We start from the raw sequence: 20,875 nt of genomic DNA, 5'->3' as shown, positions 1-20,875 counted from the left end.
TGAATCTCCTTGTGATAGGAGATGTAGGAACCATTCATCAAAGTGACCAGTAACTAGCTTTCCTTACAGGTAAGGAAACTGAGCCTCAGAGAGGGAGAGAGCATGCCCAGGGGGACACAGCAGTAAGCGCTCGCACCAGAACACCTCCCAAGGCTGGTGGCCCCCACATCCGGGCTCTTGCGTGGGTTGTTGCCCAAGATCAGCAGCCAGTAACGCTGGGCCTTGAACCAAATCTGAGCTCTGCACACCATTGTGACAATTTTCGCAGTAACGGGTTCTGTAGAACTGAATCAGCTATTTGTTATGGAAAAGATCATCTCTCAAATAAAGAAACCCCTATGTCTCACATATAAAGACACTTCCAAAATATTTTAACCAAGGATCCCCAAATATTTAGAGCCCACCAGCCATTAAAATAATTTTCTAGTGGAAGCATATAAGAAATTGTCTTTCTGTCTTTCCAAATGGTCACTTTACCTACATAGGTAGAAGCAGTAATATTCGTGCCACTCCAGCAGTCTATCTGGGTAACTCCTATAATTAATATTTACTTAAAACAATCATTAGTCTCTGCTGGGCGACATCAAACCCACGTTAGCAATATTTTTAGCCGGGCCTTCCCCACACCTGCGATGACAGGCAAGCTAGCGGCAGTGGGAACCCTGCCGTGCTTGATAAATAAGGCTCCCTGCACCTGGACCAGCCTGCCCTACCTGCCACTCAGGCAGCGGGCCAGGGCTGTCCTGTGCGCCTGGAGGAGCGCACACCTCTGGTGGGTCCTCCCTTCACTTCCCAGACATCAGAAACGACTCATTTCTCTTGAGATAATGTGGCATCTGTGGCCCAGGCTAGACCCACATAAAAGGTGTCATTTTTCCCCAGAGTTGAGGATTCCTCAGTCAGGATGAGGAGAATCATAATGACAACCATTTATTGGATGCTGACTGCTTTATGCTTGTTGTTTCCTTTAAGCCACACAACAACATGGCAAGGTCGGTCCTCTTCTTCTCCTTTTCCAGAAGCGGAAACTGAGGCTCAGAACAGATGAGTCCTTCCCCAAGGCTACACAGCCAGTAAGTGGGACTCCAACCCACACTACCGGAACCCACGCTTTTTACTCTTAGCCTCAGTCTCAATGATTCAGTTAAATGACCAGGGAGAAGGGAAATGGAATGAACGTTTATTGAGTGCTCACCATGCACTAGGCAATTTACACATATTGTCTCATTTAATTCTTACCATCAGAGTTAGCTGATAGGAGGTAAGGGTGATTACTCCCAGTTTATAAATGAAGACACTGAGGCTGTAAAGTTGCTTACTCAAGATCATACTGCTAGCAGGTGTCAGAGCCAGAATTCAAACCCAACTCAACTCTCCGACACTAGATGTTTTCCCAAAGACATTAGTGAGAGACTGGCCATACGTGCGCTATAAAGTAGTCTCATACAGAACCTAAGATTTTGTCATCTTCCTGCTACTCAGCTGATACGAGCTTTCTGCTTAAAATGTTTAAGTTTTATAAAGAACTGTTTCCCAGTTAAAAGTATGTATATATGGTTTTATAATTTCCAGGGCTCTTCCATAATTATTTAATTTAATGCTTATAATAATCCTGTGAAAGTAGGTGTTACAAAGCCCATTTTACAGAGAAGTAAACTGAGCTTAAAGAGGCCAAGTGCATGCTCAAGGCGAGTGCCCGGCAGACCGGGACCCTAGCCACCAAAGCCAGTGCCCTTCCCACACTCACACAGATCATTCCAGAGCCTGGGTCTGTGCAGTGTGGCCTGACGAGTGAGAAATTTAGACACTTTTCATGGAGGAAGAGATGGGGCTGGGGGAGTGGAGCCTTGCAGCCGTGGAGCCCAGCACCAGGACCCCTTCATTAAAGCTGGTGACATTCCCTCACCCGCAGGAGCAGGCCGGAAGTTGTGATGGTTGGGGAACTACAAAAATAGCAGCTTTCACACTGATTCCTACACGGGAGGAACTGGTGGTTGCAGGGCAGATAAGAATGACTTTACAAGATGAAAATGATCAGTGAGGGCACGCGGGTCTGGAGGGGAGCGGAGTTGGCATTTTTTGGCCCTGCAAATAGCTGCCCATCTGCTCTCTGTCAGAATATGTTAGGAGTGCATCTGGATTGCTGCCCCTGAGCCTCAGCTCCGGGCTGGTCATGTGGTTGTCTCCACGACAACTCCAGGAGCCGTGTAAACTGCTGCGCTTTGAGCCAGATGCTGCTCTGCACATGTGGTCTAATTAGACGGCGCTCCTGCCTCCGCCTCCCTCTCTGCACACACACACACACACACACACACACACACACACACACACGACTGTCTCCCTTTTCCCTCCCTCCTAGGAATCCTCGGCCTCACACCCTCAGTCTGTCTTGCTCTCCACCCTGTTGGCCTCTTTCTCAGAAGTGTTCCTGTTGCCTTATCTGCAGTGAATAATTCATCAGCAGCATCAGAGTGCCTGCGCTGACCCAGGCACTGTGCTAGGAACTGCAGGTGCAGAGACAAACAAGCCACTGCCCAGACCCTCAAGGAGGCTGCCATCCAGTGAGGGCCCACGGCAGCCAGGCAGTGCAATCAGTGGCAGTCAGTGCTGCCGTGGGTGAGCACAGAGGCTGTGGAACCCAGAGCAGGGGCCTAACCCAGCCCGAGACAGGGAGAAGGCCAGGGGAGCGTCCCAGGGCCTGTCCCCTAGTGCAGCCTTTACAGACGAGCAGGGCTTCACATCCTGAGAAAGCAGGAGTAGGAAGACTTCCTGGCAGAGGTCACAGCACATGCAAAGGCGGGAGACTTACAGACCCATCGGGAGAACTGTAACTGGCTCCAAGTTATGGGAACTGGGTGCTGGGGAAGCGAGGAGCTGAGGTTGGGGAGATGCACAGGGTCACGCCTTGGAGGGCTTCTCTCCAAGCATGCACTCCACTTGGATCTGCAGGTTTGGGGGCCAAGGGAAGGGGGCCATGGTGGCTGCTGGAGTAGCCTGGCCTGTGGGGGAGGGTTCGAGGATGAGACTCCGAGTAAATGCAGCCCCTTCGGTAAGTTCCCCCGTGAGTGAAGTTCGCTCCTCGGACTCGGGAGGCTCCGTTCAGGGCCGGGTGGGTGACTCAGGGCAGGCTGCCAGCACGTGCTGAGTAATTATTTTTTCCATCTTTCTCAGCAGTTCTGTATTCTATGGGTCCAGCGTCCACCACCTCTCAGATCTCTGGCTCTCAGGGAAGATGCCCCCAAATAAGAAAGGAGAGAATCAGCATCTCTCACACTTACCCCATCCAGGATGTGCCCCTTAAACCCCAGGGCCACCAGCTCTGTGTCGTCCCAGCCCTGCTCCTGCGCTCATGCCCACCCCTGCTCTCCAATCTAGCGAGTGCCTGCACTTCCCTGGGGCTCGGTTTTATATCACCTTGTCCCCATGTGGACTTGCTTAGGTGACACCCCACGCCGACAGTCACCCTGGCTGTGCTCTCGCAGCGCCCCAGTCACAGGTGTTTGTTGAGTGATAGGTGCAGAAGGTTCCGACAAGATGCAACACCCAGCTGTCAAGGGGCATCTGAAAGAGCTGTTAGGACAGTAACCTCCACTGAGCACCTGGTGTGTGCTGTTCAGTATCGGCCCCTTGACAAATGGTGAATCACTTCAAGCCTCTCAATACGAAGTAGGTAATATCCCCAACTAACAGATGAGGAAACTGAGGCTCGCAGAGGCTCTCTTGCTTCCCCATTCATGGAGCCCTGGGCTGCACTGAGCCTCTTTGGTGTCCCCAGGCACTGCATGATCTAGAGCAGGGGTGGACAAACTTTTTGACTTGAGGGCCACAATGGGTTCTTAAACTGGACCGGAGGGCCGGAACAAAAGCATGGATGGAGTGTTTGTGTGAACTAATATAAATTCAAAGTAAACATCATTACATAAAAGGGTACGGTCTTTTTTTTTTTTTTAGTTTTATTCATTTCAAACGGGCCGAATCCGGCCCGCGGGCCGTAGTTTGCCCACGGCTGATCTAGAGACTAGACTCCCTGGGCTGCGGCTGCATTATGTGCAAAGGGACATTTTTGTGTGGAAAATTATCTTCTGTGTCTTGAATTCCCTGAAAACCCAGAGAAAAATGTGTTTGGGCAACTGAGCATGCTCAGACTGCTGTGGGTGTGGTGGGAAGAGCCTGCCTGGGCTGTGGGGTCAGACAGAACTGACTTCGAGTACAGCTCTGGCTCTTCCCAGCTCCATGGCCTTGGACAAGTCACGTCCCCTCCCTCTGCAAGATGAGGCTCAAGAGCCTCTTCATGGGGTCATTGCGCAAATCCAGCCCTCAGCCCCAGACATCCTGTGCCTGCTGCGTCCCGCCCAGAGATGACAGCTTCCTGGGTCCTTTTCTCCTTTCTCTGATTCTGGTCTTGACTCCACTGACACAACGTATGTCCTGGGCATGTGGTGCAAACAGGTGCAGCCTCGGTGGCTGAGCCAAGAGGTGTTCGGTATTGAGACAGCGGCGAGTTTGCATGGTTTCCCTACTGGGAAGAGAGCTGTGGCCGTGCTGCAGCCCGGGTGGCCACCAGCTCACCTTGTCAGTTCCGCCTATGGCCAGCCGCCGCCCTGGATGGCACTGAATGCTTACAGCGCGAGGTACGGAATATTATTATTTCCGTCATATCAGAAAGAAAACGAGGTCCCAAGAGGTGACATGGCTTCTGCAAGCACGCTGTGGAGCCAGAGCTCACACTTGTTTCTCCAAAGCCCGCTCCCTGCATCACAGCCTCTGGTTCATCACTTTGAATGGCTAGAGCAGCCCCGGTGGCAGCTGATAAGTCACATACTACTTTGTGATCACTTCTCTTAAAGAGAAAGAATATTGCGTTGCATGAGCCCCAGGGTCAAGCAGACTCTGCTGCAAACTCTGGCTCTGTCATCGACCAGCTCTGCAACCTTAGGCAGGTGGCTTCACCTTTCTGAGCCTCAGTTTCCTCGTCTGTAAAATGGAGAGCCCGACAACACCAGCCCCGGTGTTGCCATGAAGACCAAGTGAGATAATGCGTGTAACACCGCCCGCATGGAGTCGGTGCCCAGTAAGTGGTAGCTGTTTTTAATCACTGCACCTGCGTTCCCTGCCGAGCCGACTCCCACCTGCATTTCTAATGGAAAGAAAATCTTAAGCTGGTATGCGTGAAGACCCACTTCATTGTGTCTCCTCGGCTTCCACCAGCCTTCCCGCTCATCTGCCATTCCTGCGCTAATCAGAATTTCCTGACTTCTCCCTGTGTGTCTCGGTTAATGCAGAAGGACGGGGCTGCTGGCACAGAGGAGCCAAGCGTGGGCTGACGCGCCTGTGATTTGAATGTCTTTACTGTAATCTAGCAAGTGTGGGTGGGGGCTTCTGTCAATACCGGAGCAGCTGGCCAGAATGGGCAAATACTGCCGGCTGGGCCGTCCCTGCCCCTGCAAATCATCGGAGTAGCTTTTGTCAGGCACCCACATTTCCCCGACTTAAATCACCCGCACTGTGCGCCAGCTTCACAATAACACATTGATTCTTTGTTTAGGGCTTGTTACAGTGACAGGGGCCCAGGCTGGGAGTCTGTCCCTGGCCTTCCTGGGCTCGCGCACAAATGGTTCAGAAGGCTGTCTTGGTCCTGTCAGCCCAAAACGTGGCTTGGCCCAGCCCAGCCAGAGCCATCTGACTATGGCCGTGCAGCGAACACCTTCCCATTCCCAAGTCCACCCTGGTGGCCCCGAGTGTATAGGATAATGCCTCTGAGTCGGGGAGGGGGGTGGGGCATGCTTGGACTTGGGAGTCATTCAGACCCACTAGCTCTGGGACCTTGGGCCAAGTACTCGGTCTGTGTGGGACTCCTTTCCTCATCTATAAAATGGGAGACATGTGAACATCGAGTTCTGGTGAGAATTCAGTGAGCTGGGCGGGCAGGTTGGTCCAGAGCAAGTGCTCAGTTGGCATTGGGTCCCTTCTCCCTAAACTCCTGCCTGCGTCCGGCTGACCCGGAGTTCCTATAATCTAATCCTGCTGTCCCAACCCTCCCTCCTGCCCTGCCTTCCAGTGAGGATCTGGCGGCGTTCACCACACTCAGCCTTCTCGGTGTCGGGTGGAATTCACCCTGGTTCCTCACCCTGTGAGGAGCTGGCCTTCAGACTCAGTTCTGGATGTGGTGCTGAGGCCCCAGCAGGAGGCTCAGAGGGAAATTTCCACGTGGCCAGTGGGGCAGTATTGGTTCCTGGGAGAGACGACAAAAGCATCTTTCACACTTACAAGCAAGGTTCTTGGCTGTGCTGCACTTCAGCCAATGGCTTGAATATTTTCTTGGGAATTTGGAGGCATTTAAACAAAATGCAACCAGGTTGGGATTGCTGGTAATAAATGGGGCCAGATTCCCTGGCTGCTTTATTCTAGTTCTTTTTTCTTAAATTTTAAAAAATGAATATTGAATGGTGTAGGCACCAATCATTTCTACCTACACCAGTGGTCCTGACTTGACTACAGTGGAGTCACCTGGGGAGTTTTAGACACTACTGGCACTGGGGACTTTAAAAGTGGCCCTGGTGATTCCATTGCATGGCCAGGGTCGAGCGCTGCTAACCATCATCTAGTTCAGTGGTTCTCAACCTTCTGGCCCTTTAAATACAGTTCCTGATGTTGTGACCCAACCATAAAATTATTTTCGTTGCTACTTCATAACTGTAATGTTGCTACTGTTATGAATCACAATGTAAATATCTGATATGCAGGATGGTTTTAGGCGACCCCTGTGAAAGGGTCGTTCGACCGCCAAAGGGGTCGCGACCCACAGGTTGGGAGCCGCCGATCTAGTTCCTTCCTGTTTACCCCCGGCAATCCGCTGAAGCAGGTAGTCTTCCCCACATTACAGGGTGTGAGAGGTGCAGTCACTTGCACACAGGGGCAGTGTCCTGTCTTCTCCTGAAGTGGCTCAGATGACACACACTGCTCGCCAGCCACTGAGAGTGGATCAGAGCCTGCCCTCCAGGAGCTGGCATTGGCTGGCAAAGGAGGTGTTGGTGAAGGGACATTGAAGGCATCAGGTAAGGTTTTCACAAAGAGGTAACATGAAGAGAGGAGCCAGAGCCATGAGAGTGCATGCAGAGGTTAGGAGGCGGTTGACACTCCAGAATTACTCAAGCAAAACGGGTGTGTGGACAAGGTGAATGGGACAAGGTGAATAAGCAAGAAAAGTCAGCTGGAGAGGGTCACAAGGGCCTTGAGGGTCTTGCTCAAGAGTTTAGAAACCCCACTTCCGTCAACCCACAAACGCCTGAAGCTGCTCTGTGCTGCTGAGTCAGGTGGCAACTGAGCCGAGCCCCAGAGCCCCTACTGAGTGCTCAGCCTGTGAAGGGACAGGAGAGAAAAGAAGTGTGAGCCCTGGACGGGCCCTACCGGTGTGTGAAATGGCAGCCCCAGGGCCCTGGGCCAGGTCCAGTGCTCTGCTGTCTCATCTTGAGATTCTTTAAGTTTACCTTTGAACCTGTTTGGGGAGTGAGGTCTGATGGGACAGCGGAGCTCAAGCATGCACAGAGGAGACACCCACATGCCCTTCCTCCGCAGAGCTTTGCCACCCCAAAGTAGCTTCTCGATGCCCCATGGCATGGAGTTCCAGTGGCCCCCCAGTAAGTGGGAGTTCAGCAAGACTTGGTGCGCTTACAAAGCCAACATGTGCAGGTCTAAGACTGAGTAATGGGGCACTGACAGCCCCTGGGGGCCAGCTTGGCTTCCACAGTGAGAGAAGGCAGTGGTGTTCTAAGGAACACGAATGACCACAGAAACCCACCGGAGTTCTTACTCATGTTACTTCCTTGGACTAGCCAGCCACTTACTGTGAAAATGATGTCATAGGAGGAGAGAAGATGGAGCAACCACAGTTGCTTGTCCTTTCTCCTCGGTGAGGCAGAGGTAGAGAACGGTAGGAGATTGTGTGCAAGTCAAGAACTGAAATAACAGTTGAGTTCGTTTTTGTGCGGCATTTCCACTGTCTGGTAAGAAGAAAATACAAATGCATATACTCATTACAAAATATGACTCCACATATGTTAGCATTTAAAACTGGCACTGCACAATATAAAGTTGAACAGTAAAATTCTTGCTAATAATTTAAATTTTTATTTTCCTTTACATAGTATGACATTAAACAGTAAATTTTAAAAACACCACGATAGGTCTAGAAAGAAACCACAAATGAAAGAAAAAAGCTTTATATTTTAGTACGACAGTTTTATACTTAACAGTCCTTTTTTCCTGCATTTTCATTTGCATTGGGTTCCCCAAATTATGTTCTAGTCCTGGTAAAACCCAATCTCTGCACTCAAGAAGATGGCTATTTGTGGAAAATATATGTGGAGTATCTACTTGTCATCTGTTTTAATCACCCAAGCAATCCTATGAGATGGGCCAGCATTGAGTAATCGTCACAGATGAGGAAAGACAGGTCACCTGAGGTCACATAGCTGGTGTGGTCACGTGTGGTCAGAGGCCAGGTTCAAGTCCTGGTCTTTCTGACACCAAGACATCTTCTCTCTCCACCTTGTTGTGTTACCTTAAATGGATCAAACTTGTAAACCAATGTTTTAAGTTTTTAAAGGTGCCTTTACAGAAATAACAGAACCAGCCCTCTGCTGTGCCAGTTGTCATGCTGTGCTGTAGTTGTTTATTCCCAAACCAGGCAGAGTTCCTTGATAACAGCAGCTTTGCTTTTTGACATTTTATTATGAAAATTTTCAAATTTTTACCAAATAAATGAATTTCCATGTACCCATTGCTCACCTTCCACAATTATAAACATTCTGTCATTCTTTCCTTTTTTTTAGATTTAAAGAAAAAAATTTTAATTATGGTAAAATGTACATAACATAAAATGTATGCTTTAACCATTTTTAAGTGTACAGTTCAGTGGCAATTAAGTACATTCACATTGTTGTGAAATAATCACCACCATCGATCTCCCAAACTTTTATCATCTTGCAAACCTGAAGCTCTGTCCCCATTAAACAACAACTCCCCATTCTTCTCCCTCCAGCCCCTGGCAACCCCCCTTGTACTTTCTGTCTCTGTGACATTGACTGCTCTATTGTGGAACAGGACAGTATTTGTCCTTTTGCAACTGGCTTATTGCACTTAGCATGATGTCTTTAAGATTCATCTGTATTGTAGCATGTGCCAGAAATTCCTGCCTTTTTAAGTCTGAACAGTATTTCATTGTATGTATATTTTGTTTATCCATCTGTGACACTTGGGTCACTTTCATCTTTTGGCTATTGTGAATAATGCTGCCGTCAACATAACGTTCTGCCGTTCTGTCATCTATACCCTCATCCGCTCCCACCCCTCACTGGAGTATTAATATTACTCAGAGGAACTATATTGTGTTCATCTTTATATTCTCCTAACATAGAGCCTGGCACATAGTAGGTGTTTCTTAAATGTTTGGATGGATGAATTGACTTTTTAAAAATTTTATGTTAAACAAGGTCCATAAAGAGAGAACACCTTTTTTTTCTTAGGCTCAGACTACTAGTAAGTCACATAAAATCTTGATAAAAATTAAATTTATGAGAGGAAATAAGAATTTAATACTTTATATGGATCAGCAGAACAAGAAAAGTTGCTGAAGAGTCTGATGGGAGATTTTATTTTTATGCCAGTAGCTACAATGCTGTGGGTAAAATCCATTTATTTCTGGAAACATCAAAAAAATCTTTGGAATTGCCAACTTCACCTGTTAACAAAGATTGCCTCATTAATAATGGGATTTTCTATTGACTCCGTATGTCAAGAAGATGATCCAAGAGTAAACCTTTCGTTTTGTGACAAAGTCCCTGATAGGGTTAAGCAGCTGTGTTTAACTGTCCTGAGGGTCATAGATGGAAAACTCTAATGTGATCTAAGTTTGATTGCTCTCGCCTGGCTTCCCTGGATTAATGTCACTATCAGCCAGGAGCCCCAGCTCCTACAGTGTCACCTAAGAAGACAAAAGGTTTAATTAATCAGCCTAACAGGAGAACTCAGTCCACACTTCTTACATAGGAGGGAATTAGCAAGACACCTTGCTTTTCTCCCACTGCAGAGAATGGGCTGGGGCAGGCGTGGGGGGGTGGGGGGGAGTTCAGCTGCAGGAAGCAGCTGGACAAGCTGGTGGAAGGGACTTGGCATCCTGGAGGGCCCGTGGCAGTAAGATCCTTCACACCTGCTCGCCTGCTCCCAGGAGCCGCGTGTCTCTCTGAGTGGCTGGTGCTTTGAAGGTTCAGCAGGAGAACCTGAGGGGCTCCACTTTTGAGAAGACCTCTCCTGCTCTCCAGCAGATGCCCGAGTGCAAACAGTTAGAACTAAGGTCAGAGAAGTGGGCATATGGGTGACGGCGGCACCTGGGCTTCAGGGGCCACTTGGGTACAAAGCCCCAGTTCTGCCATGTACAGGTTATGTGATCTTGGGCAGGTTACCTTGCTTCGGTTATTCTGTAAAGATTAGGTGAAATGTTAATAATTTTCATTTTCTTAGACGGGAACTCCAGCCCTAGCTGGTTTGGCTCAGTGGATAGAGCATCGGCCTGTGGACTGAAGGGTCCCAGGTTCGATTCCAGTCAAGGGCACATGCCCAGGTTGTGAGCTCGATACCCAGTAGGGGGTGTGCGGGAGGCAGCCAATGCTTCTCATCATTGATGTTTCTATCTCTCGCTCTCCCTTCCTCTCTAAAATTGATAAAAATATGTAAAGGAAAAAAAGAAGGGACCTCCAGGGGAATGAGCCCTCTGCCTGTTGCCAGGCAGACCTTTATATAGGACCCTGGGGACAGTGTCACTGCCTCTCAGCAGGGTTAGGACAGTGCCCTCAATGGGTGGAACGTGCCCACCTAACTCCTGTTCACCTGCCCACGGGCACATTTCCTGCCCTGCTGCCCTGGGAGGACTAGTCTTTTCCCCTTCAGACTCCTTGGACCTGTCGTGTCCCCCACACACCCAGCAGCACCATGCTGACGCTGATCCTCAAGCTCTTTGCAGAAGAAGCCCCCGGTGTCACATTTCCCCTGAATCTTTCCCACTGTGCCGTGTCCTTTGGTCTGTTTTTGTGATGCACACATCTGATCCAGGGGAGTGTCACCTCCAGTAAGAAGACAACAGGCCCAAAATGTTTGTGTCCCCCAAGTATGAGATTCTTGCTCTCCTGCAGCTAACTCCTGCCTCAGGCTACTCTCACCTACAGATCCGGCAGTAAACTCTTGCATTTATTGGTCCCTCAGTAGACTTCTCCTTCCTGGCAATGCTGAGCCCAAACTCCAGAGCGAATGCTAACAACTCAACAAGCATTTCCTCGAGCAGCTCTCAACTCCCTGGACACAAGTGTCATCCACCTGGCATTGTGCTTTGAGTCCTCTTTACCTGTCAGACGAGCGGTGGCTCTGCCCCACCGAGACCACAGGGCTCCTGTGATGGGAACCAGAGTCAAGCTCATTCTGTGGTTCTTTAACCCCATCCCTGAGCTTCAAGCAGGGGCTGGACCCTGCACTGTCTCCAGGGAGTATAGAGATGAATCCAGCAGGACCTATGCCCTCTCCATCTCCTGGTCACAGGGGATGCTGGTGCAGATTACCCAGCCCCCAGGGGTGCACGAGGCACTGTGGGAGCACCAGGCAGGGGTGAGTGGCTGTGGCAAAAAGACCTGTGCTTACGAGAAGGTTAGTCCACGTGGAAGGAATAGAACTGGTAAAAGCAAGGAAACAAGTGGGAAAGGACACGACCTGCGATTAGGAGGTGCATTTGGAGCATAAGGTATTTGGGGGCCGCTGAAAGGGACACAGAAGGACTCTGGAAAAGTAAGTGAGTGTCCGCTCAGGAAAGGTTTGTGTGCCCATCTAAGGAGCTAAGACTTTCCTCTCCCACCCAGGACCCATGTATGTGATACACGTGTCACCAGGTGTACAATGTTGAGCAAAGCAGGTACCCTTCCTGCACACGTATAGCCTAGTGGAAGAAGCAGACATCAATCAATCAATCAAATGTAACGTCTCTGCAAAATTCTTGACTAGGACAGTAACACGATGCAATCTGCATTTTAAAATCACTTCTGCCTGAAGAAGTGGAGGCACTGGGAGGAACGACACAGGCAAGGGGCATGGAGTTAAACCTCCACAGCTCAGTGCCCGTCGTGGGATGGAGAGCAAGGACAAACCTGAGATTCCACTGGTAAATGGGAAGGACCAGGAAGTCTGATAGGTCTACTGTGGGTGGTATGGATAATGATGGATGAATGGAAGGAAGGAAGAAAGGAAGGGAGAGAGGAAGGAAGGGGAGAGAAAGAAAGAGAGAGAGGGAGGGAGGGGAGAGGGAGAGAGAGAAAGAGAGAGAGAGAGAGAGAGAGAGAGAGAGAGAGAGAGAGAGAGAGAGAGAAAGAAAGAAAGAAAGAAAGAAAGAAAGAAAGAAAGAAAGAAAGAAAGAAAGAAAGAAAGAAAGAAAGAAAGAAAGAAAGAAAGAAAGAAAGAAAGAAAGAAAGAAAGAGGAAGGAGGGAAGGAAGGAAGGAAGGAAGGAAGGAAGGAAGGAAGGAAGGAAGGAAGGAAGGAAGGAAGGGAGGGAGGGAGAGAGGAAGGGAGAGAGGAAGGGAGAGAGGAAGGAAGGGGAGAGAAAGAAAGAGAGAGAGGGAGGGAGGGAGGGGGAGAGAGAGAGAGAGAGAGAGAGAAGGAAAGAAAGAAAGAGGAAGGAAGGAAAGAAAGAGGAAGGAAGGAAGGAAGGAAGGAAGGAAGGAAGGGGCTAGATTTGGGGTGCAATTAGGGGGTTGGGCCATTTTGAGTTTAAAGTGCTGGAGGGCCATCCAGGTGGGAATGGTGACATAGCTTTGGAGCTCAAAAAGACGTCAGAACTGACGCTATTTATTAGGAGCCCTTCGGCGTGTGAGCTCCACAGTGCTCATGGAGATCACCTGAAGAGAGAAGTCATTGCCCTGCTCTGGTCCCAAGGGTGAGAAGCAGAATCTTAGGCCACAGAGTGGCCTTCCGCTGGGCTAGCTGGTTGTCACCAGCTGATTCCTCGCAAGGAAGGTGTAAAGCCGCACCAGTAATAAATGGCATGAAAACTCTGAGGAACTGGTTCCCCTGAGGAACTGGTATGCTTTTTTTCTCATAGACAATGTAAAATTTGCATTGTTTCCCTTTTTGCTTCCACATCCAAGAAGCTCAGAACTGATTTTGTCATTTAATTTTAGCAATCCTATACTCTTTTCCCAAATACTTACATTTAATATATTTGTCTTTTCCAGCTCTGCTTTTTTTCTTTGTTCTGTGTGTTCGTGTAAGCTGCCCCAGATCCTTTGTAAAATTAGGGGTGTAACTGTATAAAAATAAAGATTCCCCTCAGCCTACCTTTTTGAGGCCATCCTTGCAGCCCTTGTGCAACAAGTCTGCCCAGTTGCTGGGCTAATATTGGCTGGATTGAAGCAGGAGGAACTCTTGGAATTTATAACAGCTAGACAGTAAATTTAACACTTAGATAACTCATTAAAGCAGGATAAAAGTGGAGCTTCAAACATCTCTGTGTTTGCCACCAAGTCTGTGAAGCGAGGGGTACCTTTAAGTCAGTTCAAGATATAAAAGTCTGATCTTTCAGAATGAAGAATACCCCATTAAAACTAAAGCCTTCTCTGTGTGGGTGAGCACTCCGGATCCTTCAAAGAAGGACTGGGGTGTTGACTACAAGATGGGATGTTTGTTAAGCTTAGGGTGTCATTTTCTTGCCTCATAAAATGTAGTTTGGTAAAAGCAAACTTCCTTATCAAACAGCATATGCACAAAATTGACTGGATGCTACATTTTCTTTTTAATCATCCCTGCTTTTCATATAATTATTTTTAAGTGATCATTTGCTATTGGTTAAGATCTCGGGGTATATGGTTCTCAAAGGGTGTTCCCCAACTGATGCCTTAGGGACTGTAAGGTGCCGGGAGTGGGGATGGGGTGGGGAGGGGAGACCTCGAGGCCAGGAGAGCCCAGCCAGCCACCAGAGCAGCTGGCTCCTTCTGCTTCAGGTGCTGTCTGAAGAAGGTCCAGCTTCTAAAAGTGAAAAATTTGGAAATCATCGCATTGGAGGGTCCATCCCGCTGACTTGCTGTTGGGATATGCAAGGGGGGGAGGGGTGTGGGGGTGTGGAACTCGGCCTTTGATTCTCACCCTGCCTCCTACCAGCTCTGTGACTTTGGGCAATGACTTCCTCCCTGACACAGCCTTCTCGTCCAGAGATGAGAATGCCATCCAGATAACAGCCACTTCACCAAGAAGATGAGGATCTAATTAATCCAATTAGCAGATGTAGAAGCACCGCCTAGCCGAGTTTAAGAGCTGACCCCACACCCCCTTCCTCTAACCATGCTCTCCCCTTCTCCATTTCCCAGGGGGAGCCAATCACCTTCTGTGAGGAGGCCTTCGTGTCCCACTATCGCTCTGGAGCCATGAGGCAGTTCCTGCAGAATGCCACCCAGCTGCAGCTCTTCAAGCAGGTGCCTGGCCTCCCTAGCTTGGCCTCCGTCTGAATTCCTGGGAGGACAGTTGGTGGGGGGGGGGGGGGCGTTTAGAGGGGGGCTCTGCAGCTGCCTTCACTGAGCACTGAGGCTGCAGGCATGGGTGGGACTCCCACAGCTAAAGAGGGTCTGGGGACTGGGACTGGGTAAGGAGGGTGCTCAGAAACCAGCCAGGCCCTTGCAGATATGCCATGTAGTTTTACAGGTTATCACAGCCATGCAGCCAGAGTTTGGAGACTCGCTTCTTTGAAACGCACAATCCCTAAGGCCCTTCCTTGGTCATGCACCAGGTGCCGGCTGAGCACTGCTGCTCCTTGTTCCCGTGTGCACAGTTCTGTTCTCTTCTTTCTTTCTTAGTTTATTGATGGTAGACTAGACCTTCTGAATTCCGGTGAAGGTTTCAGTGATGTTTTTGAAGAGGAGATCAACATGGGCGAGTATGCTGGTGAGAAGCGTTTTATTTTCTTCCTGTTCCGCGGGCTGTGCGTGGGAATAGGGTGTGTTGGGCAAGGAGTGGCCGTGACTTCTTGTTTCCGTCCCTGGGGGTTATGGAGGAACTGATTTCAACCCTGGCCTTGCAGTGTTTGAGGAATTGCTCTTCGTTTCTGATGAGATGCACATTGGCCCTTCTGTGATCCTCTGTGCCAGGGCCAGCATGGTGCCATGGAAAACACACAAGGCGCCGTATTAGGAGACCTAGATTCAGATCAGGACTCTGTCCCTTACTACAGCAATAACCTGGCCGAGTCATTTCGCCTCTTTCAGCTGAAATGTGTCCATCTCTGCGCTGAGAGTGACAGTGCCTGCCTCACTGGACTCCTGTTACAGCTGAATCAGAGTCCGCGAGGAAAGCTTTGTGCAGGCAGCCAGGACAGACCCGGGCACAGGACCTGCTCAGTCACTGTGTCTTTAAAGTGTGAAAATCATCACAGTGCCTGGTCTCTGCATACCTTTAGAACTGGAGGGCTCATCCTCTCATGTTTCAGAGGGGGCATCTAACGCCCAGTGGCCAGGCCCCGAGAGGTGTTAGTGGCTGACCCTGCCTCCTGAAACCCCGTCTGTCATGTTTTCCAAGTCCCAAGCCTCAGTCTTTGGCAGCAGAGTAGAAACTAAAAGCAAAATAATAATAATCATGCTGCTGGCCTCCTCTTGTTGCCGGGCATGTGTCTGGTCTGGACTCTTCTGATCATCCAGCTGGCTGTCCTAAACTCAGTCAGGTGAAATGTCACCTGCAGGACCCTTTTTACAGGCTGGCTGTTTGGGGAGCATCATCATTGAAGCCAGAGTGGGAGTCCCGCGGTCGTCGTGGACTAGTGCAAAGCCTCTGTCTGTCCGGAGTCCCATAGAGGAGGGAGAGACCCAGCTCTGCCCTCAGGGGCTTTAGACTGGTAGGAGAAGGAGACACATAACTAAAGACAAACGCAAACTAAATCCATGCAGGAAAAGCAGTAGAAACAGGTTTTTGTACAATTAGAATGGGGCTCTGAATTCTGACTGTGTAACGAGAGAGCTTCATAGGAGGCAGGTTTGAGTAGTTCTCACAGTTGAGTGTTTGTTCTGAGGAGAAGATGGGCTTTCTATGTTGGTAAAGTAAGTCAGGCCATTCGGAGCATCTAGATAAGCTGTTTGCTGATGAGATGTCCTTATCCCACCAGATAAAATGAGCAAGTTCCCCAACAACACCTCCTTTTCCTTTCCCTACATGATGCCAGTGCGTGGAGCGCCAAGTGCGTGTCCAGCAGTGTGCTTGCCCTGGGATGCATGGCCGGTTCCCCCTGCCCTGGGGTGGCTCACTGGGCCTCAGAGAAAATGACTTCGGAAGGAGTGTCCCCATCCAGATGAAGGAAGCTTGTAGTGGAAATAACACCTGAGCTGGTGGCTGAGGGCACCGAGCCGGAGAGGAGGGAGCAGTGGCCAGGCAAGGGGAGCAGTGTTACCGAGGGTGCATAGTCAGGGAGCCCCGGTCGTTCCTCGAGGCTGGAACAGAAGGTCCTGTCGAAAGGTGGCACCGACGGAGTGGCAGAATGTGGGCGGTGCTGAAATGAGGCCATGGGCTCTGGGGCCTGCCCTCTCTCCAGAAGGTGGTGGGGAAGCCTGGTTTGTCCTCGGGGCACTAATGGGATTAGATCTCTCAGAAAGAAAACCTGTGGCAGCAACTAGCCGCTGCCTCCTTCAGGGGGTGGGGCCCGGGAGCCTCCATGTTCTCCATATTTTGAACTTTCCCAGGCCTGCCTGGTGAACGCAATTGGGGAAACTCCTGAGCGCACATCACTGCCTTAAATGACAGCTCTCTGACTCCTCTTTCCCCAGGCAGCGACAGACTGTACCACCAGTGGCTCTTCACAGTCAGGGTAAGTGTGCTCCTCTCCCAGCCACCTGGGCCCTCCTTAGCCTCCTGGCAGCCCTGCTCTTCCCCGCCACCCAGGAGGCTGTCATTTAGCCTGGGGCATCCATTCTGTCAGCTGAAGACGCTTTTGTTTGTAAAGCCAGGTGGAGCTGGCAGGATGAGACTGTCCAAAGTCATCCTGGTGAGGGTGAAGAGAGCCAGGAGAAGCCTTCAGCCCAGGACGCTGGCCAAGGCGTGTCAAGTGGATGTTGTCATCTTAGAGCATTTCTGGGTGTCTCCTTCCAGGGCCAGGGCAATTGGGAAATTGTCATGGGGAAACCAGAAATACATGCCTCTTGCCGCTCTGCAGTGTTTCAGAGCCAAGGCGCCTGGGCAGGTGGAGAACACATCACCGAGAGACCTTTTCCTCCCTCACTGTCCTTGTGAACAGTGTCTCGTTGCGTTAGAAGCCAGGAGCTTAGGGCTTCAGAAGCCACTGACGAATTCAAAGTCTTGCCTTTCTCTTACCTGGCTTTATCAGTGAGTGTGGACTGCAGGCCCGTGTGCCAGGCACCACGCAGGGGACAAGGATACCGTGGAGAGCAGACACAGGCCCTGCTCCGGGGGAGCTCCCCTCTTGTTCAGGAGGCAGGCACGTAAACAGGCAGCTTCAACATAATGTGATAAGTGTTCTCCCTGCTTGTGGGCCAAGTGCGCTGCTGCCAAGGCGGGTCCTTTGGAAGTGGCTGCAGTTGGCCGAGAGTAAGCAATTCCTCAATGAAAGACTTCTTTTGTTCTCGTGGTATGGCCAAACATGGCACTTGGCAAATCATAGATGAGCAATAAGGACTTGTTGATTGATTGATAAAGAGAGTTTTACTATTCCAAAGGACCATTGAAACTGAATACTGAGTAATTTTGGAAAGCAGTATGGAATAAATGAGTAGGTGAAAATTTCATATTGTCCTGCAACATAGAATGCTTTCTAGGTCAAATTGTAATGTTTTTAATTAAAGCTCAAAATTTCTAATATGGACAGTCTCCCAAAATTTTGCTAAAAGTTGATCCCATTAACTACATTACTATATCTTATTCTTTCATATATTCACTGGGTCCTGTCTCTGTTCATTCGGGTCTGTTGGAATTATCTTTCCGAACCACCACCAATCTGATTATTTGATGCATTTTATTAAAAACCCTCTAGAGTGTAGACTCCTGATCCTGGCCTTCAAAAGCTGACCCCATCTGGCCCCCAATCGCCATCCCTCCCATGATACATGGAGCACTTGTCACTCACAGACACCCTGGCCTGTCCGCTTCTGCCCTTGTGCTTGTGCTATTTCCTACCCCTAGGATGTTCTTACCCTTCCTATCCCCACATGAACTGCTGCTCATCCTTCATGGACCAGGCCAAATGTTTCATTCTCTAAGACCTTCTCTGACCTTGCAAACGATGAGCTTCCTCCACACTGCTATGCACACAGTCAGCACAGCTCTCACCACCTCAGGTTGAAGTTGCCTACCCTGGTATACTCCCTGGACTGGAGGTCTTTGAAGGCAGAGACCAGCCCTCTGGTGCTCAGTACCCTCAGAGACTAGCACAGGGAATCCCCTCAGTGAGCCCTCACAGTGCCTGGGCCTATCTATCTATGTGCTTCATACCCATTCATTGTCCCCTTCATGTGCTGGGAAAGCCTTCCCTCCCCCCTCCTCCTTCTCGGATTCCTCTTCTTCCCCTGCTCACCTAGAGAAACTTAGCCAACAAATCAGTATGTTGGATTTCTACTAAAGCCATGATTAATATTTATGGCTCTTCAGTCTTTCCCTTTCTCAAGCTATAGATGTTAAGGAAGGCAGCATACCAAAGTGATTAAAAAAAACAACACAAGGTAAACAAAGGAAGGTGCATGGCTGAGGGTGGCATATTTCCAGAGTAGACAGGAGTGCTGCTAATCAGGCCCCAGTTTTCTGCCCCAGCTTGGTGTTAGCCACAGAGTCCATTGTTATGAAAATCACCGCACTGCTGTCCTGGTGACTAGACTATCTCGAAGCCCTTACCTCTGAGAGCCTGTGATGAGCTTTCCTTCCAGACAGTGGGCAGGTGCCAAGCCAAGTACTGAGCCTAGAGTCCCCCTCAGCTCATTATCACTATCCCCATCCCCCACCCCAGCACCCATAGTGATTCTGCCATGGCCATAACTAATTGCCTGGGACCAGTTACCATCCAAGCCTATTTCTATTTCTCTAATTAAATTACACTCTTGAAGTGTTGCTTAACTTGATTAAAGAGAAGAGGTTTTTGTTGGTGTTGGCCTACTACATCTTCAGTCCAAATTACTAATTGACATTTTTATTATAGAAAGGAAGTGGAGCAATTCTGAATACTGTGAAAACGAAAGCAAACCCAGCCATGAAGACTGTCTATAAGTTTGTAAGTACTGGTCTTGGTCTCAGGACCCAAACAGATCTGCTCCTTAGCATACACTTCACATATATATTTCATAGATAGATAGATAGATAGATAGATAGATAGATAGATAGATAGATATCAGAGAGGAAGGGATAGGGAGGGAGAGAGAGAGAGAAACATAAATGCTGAGAGGGAATCATTGAACGGCTGCCTCTTGCAAGCCTAACACTGGGGATTGAGCCCACAACCCAGGCATGTGCCCTGACCAGTAATCAAGCTGTGACCTCCTGGTTCATAGGTCAATGCTCAACCACTGAGCCATGTTGTCTGGGCAGCATGACACAGCTCTTAAACTCACCGGATCCTATCTACAGAGGTGACTCAGCTGCCGCACTGTCCCTGAAGCTCTCAGTGCTTTTAGTGTAATTTAATGTTGCTATTTTATGACCAGGCCACCAGTGACTTTTTTTTTCAATCCTCACTGGAGGATATTTTTTCCATTGATTTTTTTTTTTTTTTTGAGAGAGAGAGAGAGAGAGAGAGAGAGAAAGACATCAATTGGTTGCCTCCTGCATGCACCCCAAGCAGGGCCAGGGATTGAACCTACAACCAAAGTATGTGCCCTTGACCAGGAATTGAACCTATGATCCTTCGGTCTATGGGCTGATGCACTATCTGCTGAGCCAAACTGGCCAGGGACAGGCAAGTGACATTTTTAATTTAAAATATTTTGCCTACAGTTGCCACAAGAGAGAAATGGGAGGCTACTGGTTTTAGCTTTTAAAATGTAGGCTGGGTAACTAAAATTCTGGCTGCTCCATGCCAGTGTCCCTGAGACCTGAAGGCATGGTCCCTCGGGTGTTCTAGCAAACCTTTCTTGTGTATCCCCATTATTATGCCAAAATAAAGCAGCTCCTTTGCAGGTTACTGAAGAGTGTTCATGGTGGGAGACACCCCCTAATTTTTGTACCGAATTCTCATCGTCTCTCATCACTATCCTAAAGGAAATGCACTGTTTGTGAAACTCGTGCACACAGCAGCGTGGAAGTAGAACACGTCCGTTCCCGGTGCTGCATCTTTTACAAGCTTCAAGTATTTGTTTCTCGTGATTCCTCTTGCTTCTGATTTGACTCTGAGCTGCTTAACTGGGGTGGTTTTCTATTATGTCCATTTTTAATTTTGTTAGTCCTTTCTGTGCTTAAATTGTAGTTATTTTAACAGAGAGGTGGCTGCCAACAGAACCACGCAGGTCTAAAGTGACAGAAAATAAAAGCCAGGGTGTCTGTCGAAATGAGATGTAAGAAATGGCTCTGGAGAACCCCAGTCATGCATCCGCTCAGGCTATTCAGAAAGCCGGTCCCAAGGCTCTGCCCTGGTGAAATGGAATCGACCCTGAATCTTGCAGCCAGAAACGCTGCTCAACTCTTACTGGTCGCTGTCAGGCTGCTGAGATACATAATTATAGAGAGCAGAAAGGGGCGGGGGTGGGGGGATATCGATGCCATCAAAATGCAAAAAATAAAATCTCTGTAGCCTCTTTAAAGGCTTTTTTTTAACCTTTTAACATTGTATTTGTTTTCATAGCCATTATGTTTTCAACTTGATGATCCCATTTTTCC

At 49.1% G+C, this 20,875-nt stretch overlaps 1 protein-coding gene across 12 annotated transcripts in view; it reads left to right on the top strand.

The window, feature by feature from the left end:
- DENND1A (DENN domain containing 1A) overlaps nucleotides 1-20,875 on the top strand; it is a 471,719-nt gene that overhangs the window by 396,361 nt on the left and 54,483 nt on the right. For all 12 annotated transcript variants that reach the window (XM_059657971.1, XM_059657972.1, XM_059657968.1 and 9 more), the window contains 4 exons: nucleotides 14,395-14,499; nucleotides 14,878-14,965; nucleotides 16,831-16,871; nucleotides 19,206-19,277. In XM_059657971.1, coding sequence (XP_059513954.1) covers nucleotides 14,395-14,499; nucleotides 14,878-14,965; nucleotides 16,831-16,871; nucleotides 19,206-19,277 — 306 coding nt within the window. The remainder of the gene's footprint in view (nucleotides 1-14,394; nucleotides 14,500-14,877; nucleotides 14,966-16,830; nucleotides 16,872-19,205; nucleotides 19,278-20,875) is intronic.

The sequence above is a fragment of the Myotis daubentonii genome, chromosome 11 (genome assembly GCF_963259705.1).
Source record: "Myotis daubentonii chromosome 11, mMyoDau2.1, whole genome shotgun sequence".
Taxonomy (NCBI): Eukaryota; Metazoa; Chordata; class Mammalia; order Chiroptera; family Vespertilionidae; genus Myotis; species Myotis daubentonii.
This window is presented reverse-complemented; position numbering and strand designations above follow the sequence as displayed.